At 43.7% G+C, this 2285-nt stretch overlaps 1 protein-coding gene across 1 annotated transcript in view; it reads right to left on the bottom strand.

Annotated features, from left to right (window-relative positions):
- Positions 1–561: 561 nt before the first annotated feature.
- The window catches only part of SARC_12699 (hypothetical protein), a gene marked incomplete at its 3' end in the record, with an annotated part of 4933 nt that continues 3209 nt past the window's right edge, over positions 562–2285 (bottom strand). The window contains exons 4-5 of the mRNA XM_014293189.1: positions 1283–2206; positions 562–681 (exon numbers count right to left, since the gene is read on the bottom strand). Of these exons, the coding sequence (XP_014148664.1) occupies positions 562–681; positions 1283–2206 (1044 nt within the window). The remainder of the gene's footprint in view (positions 682–1282; positions 2207–2285) is intronic.

Genomic DNA, 2285 nt, shown 5'->3' with positions numbered 1-2285 from the left:
GTCATTTTGAGCAACGTACAGAAATAGCTAAACCGCTCACCCTAAAAATAAAATAGACAAGTTTTAAGGGTTGTTAGGGTTCAAGTAGGTTGTAGGTAAACAAATAAAAATTAAACTCGAATGGAATATACATCAAAGGCAACGCTCTGTGTGTATAGAGGTTCCACAACGCCACCCACAAGCTGGCTGGGTTGTCATGGAAACCGAGTTGGAATGGCATGTGAATCGAACTCTGTATATACTACAGGCTGCGCTTATGCAAAAAAAGAGGACAGGGACAGTGAGATTGCTTTCGATTAGGCTCTGCCCTAAACCCTAAAACCAGAAATGGGACGCATCCGAAACCTATACCAGAAATATCGGGTCTAGATGACGTCTCGTCAACAGTAGAATTTGGACTAAGCCCAAAAACCAACACCAGGATATCAGCACTGGGTAAAATTTAAGTCAACAGTAGAAATAGGACAAAACCCAAAACCAATATCAGAGTTAAGGACAAATTGGACTAACATCAGAATATTCAACCATCACCATAAAAATGGCAAACCCCGTTGTACGTACGTGGTCGCGTGTCCTATTTTTGGGGTATGGGGCCGGTCGTGAACCTTGAGACTTCGGATGTCAGCCACTTCAATACGGAAGAGTTGCACCGTCGGATGGGGCCGAAGAGGAACCATGCACCTGAAAAAGTGGACAATGGACCGATAAACACACGCGGTTGAGCGCACAAGTTTTAATATAATGTCTTTAGATGTATATTTACATAGATATACGTCTATAACTAGTTGTATATACGGCAGAGAGAGGAACTCGTGTGGTAAAGCGTATACTTCTGAATCGGCTGACTGTTGATATGCTACATTAATAGTTGTAAACGTTTAGAGTTTAAGGGGCCGCAAATGGGTGCATACGATATCTATACTTATAGCGTTTAAGAGCCCAAGAGGCTGCTGACGTATTCTTATCTGTAGGTGCAGTTGCCGACATCGGTTACTTTGGGAGGTGATGCACACACACACATAACATAACATCACATGCACGCGTACGGAAGCACACCGTTATACTTCTCTCGCTTTCTATGTATACAAATATACATGGGTGCACACATACATTAATACGTGGCCGTATATAAATACATATATACTAACACATTACTATATATATATATAAATATATATATACGTGCATACACGATTGTGTTTATACATATACACATACACGCATACACATGTGTATACATATACACATACACCTGTATACGTGTACGTATATCTAAACATACCTGACTGCACTGATATCGGTTGCATCGAACGTAGTGCACGCGCGTGTAGATTGACACGGGATGCCCGCCACAGTCGCCCGCGCCGGCATACACTCGCACGTGGGTGGGTCCGGTGTTCTATTTATAGATCGGGGTGTTCTATTAATAGCCCCATGATTCATTGGTGACTCACCGGGTATTGCGATCCCCTCAGTAGCCCTACTACCTTGTACTACGTCCCGTCTGCGCTGTTGTGGCTGTGTTTTCGCACTGTTAAACTGTTGAACAGACTGGTGAGTGTGATGGGTATTGTGGTAGTGGGGAGGGGTGAGTGAGATAGTTCGGTACACCGTACCATTCGCCGAGGTTTCTCCGACACCTTTGTGTCGAGTACGCTTCTCCGCATGCCGATGCACTTGGCTATGCCTGTCCTTGTTATCGCCTGTATTGTGTGTTGGGCTGTTTCTATCTTTACTATCATCTATATTGAGTGTTGGGCTGTTTCTATCTTTACTATCATCTGTATTGAGTGTTGGGCTGTTTCTGTCTTTACTATCATCTGTATTGAGTGTTGGGCTGTTTCTATCTTTACCATCATCTGTATTGGGTGTTGCGTGTCCAGCGTTAACGGCTTCATGAAAACGTTCCGTTCCGTCAACGAACATGTCTCCGGTATTCTCATCGTCTGATATAATGCGCTTATCTGCGCCGAATACAGTACCCACATGTGCTCGTCTTCTATTTCTCACTTCTTCTCCCCGTCCCGGTATTCCGGTGGTCGGATTCCGGGACCAAGCGTCAGGTGAGTATCCAAAACTATAGTGGTCTCCCCGACCCTGGGTTTGCGCACCGCAACAGCCAATCACTTCTTCCTGTTCTATTTTTAGCGCAATGTTGGTCTTCGTGTTGTTGGTGATGTTATACCCCGACCCAGGATCTACCGGCCTAGGATGGGGAAAAATGTATCAGTAACTCTATCATGTATATATATTTATATATAAATATAAAACATATATATATATAG

Source organism: Sphaeroforma arctica (genome assembly GCF_001186125.1).
Source record: "Sphaeroforma arctica JP610 unplaced genomic scaffold supercont1.2513, whole genome shotgun sequence".
In the NCBI taxonomy this organism is placed as follows: Eukaryota; class Ichthyosporea; order Ichthyophonida; genus Sphaeroforma; species Sphaeroforma arctica.
Note: the sequence above shows the minus strand (reverse complement) of the source record. Positions and strands in the feature narration are given on the sequence as shown.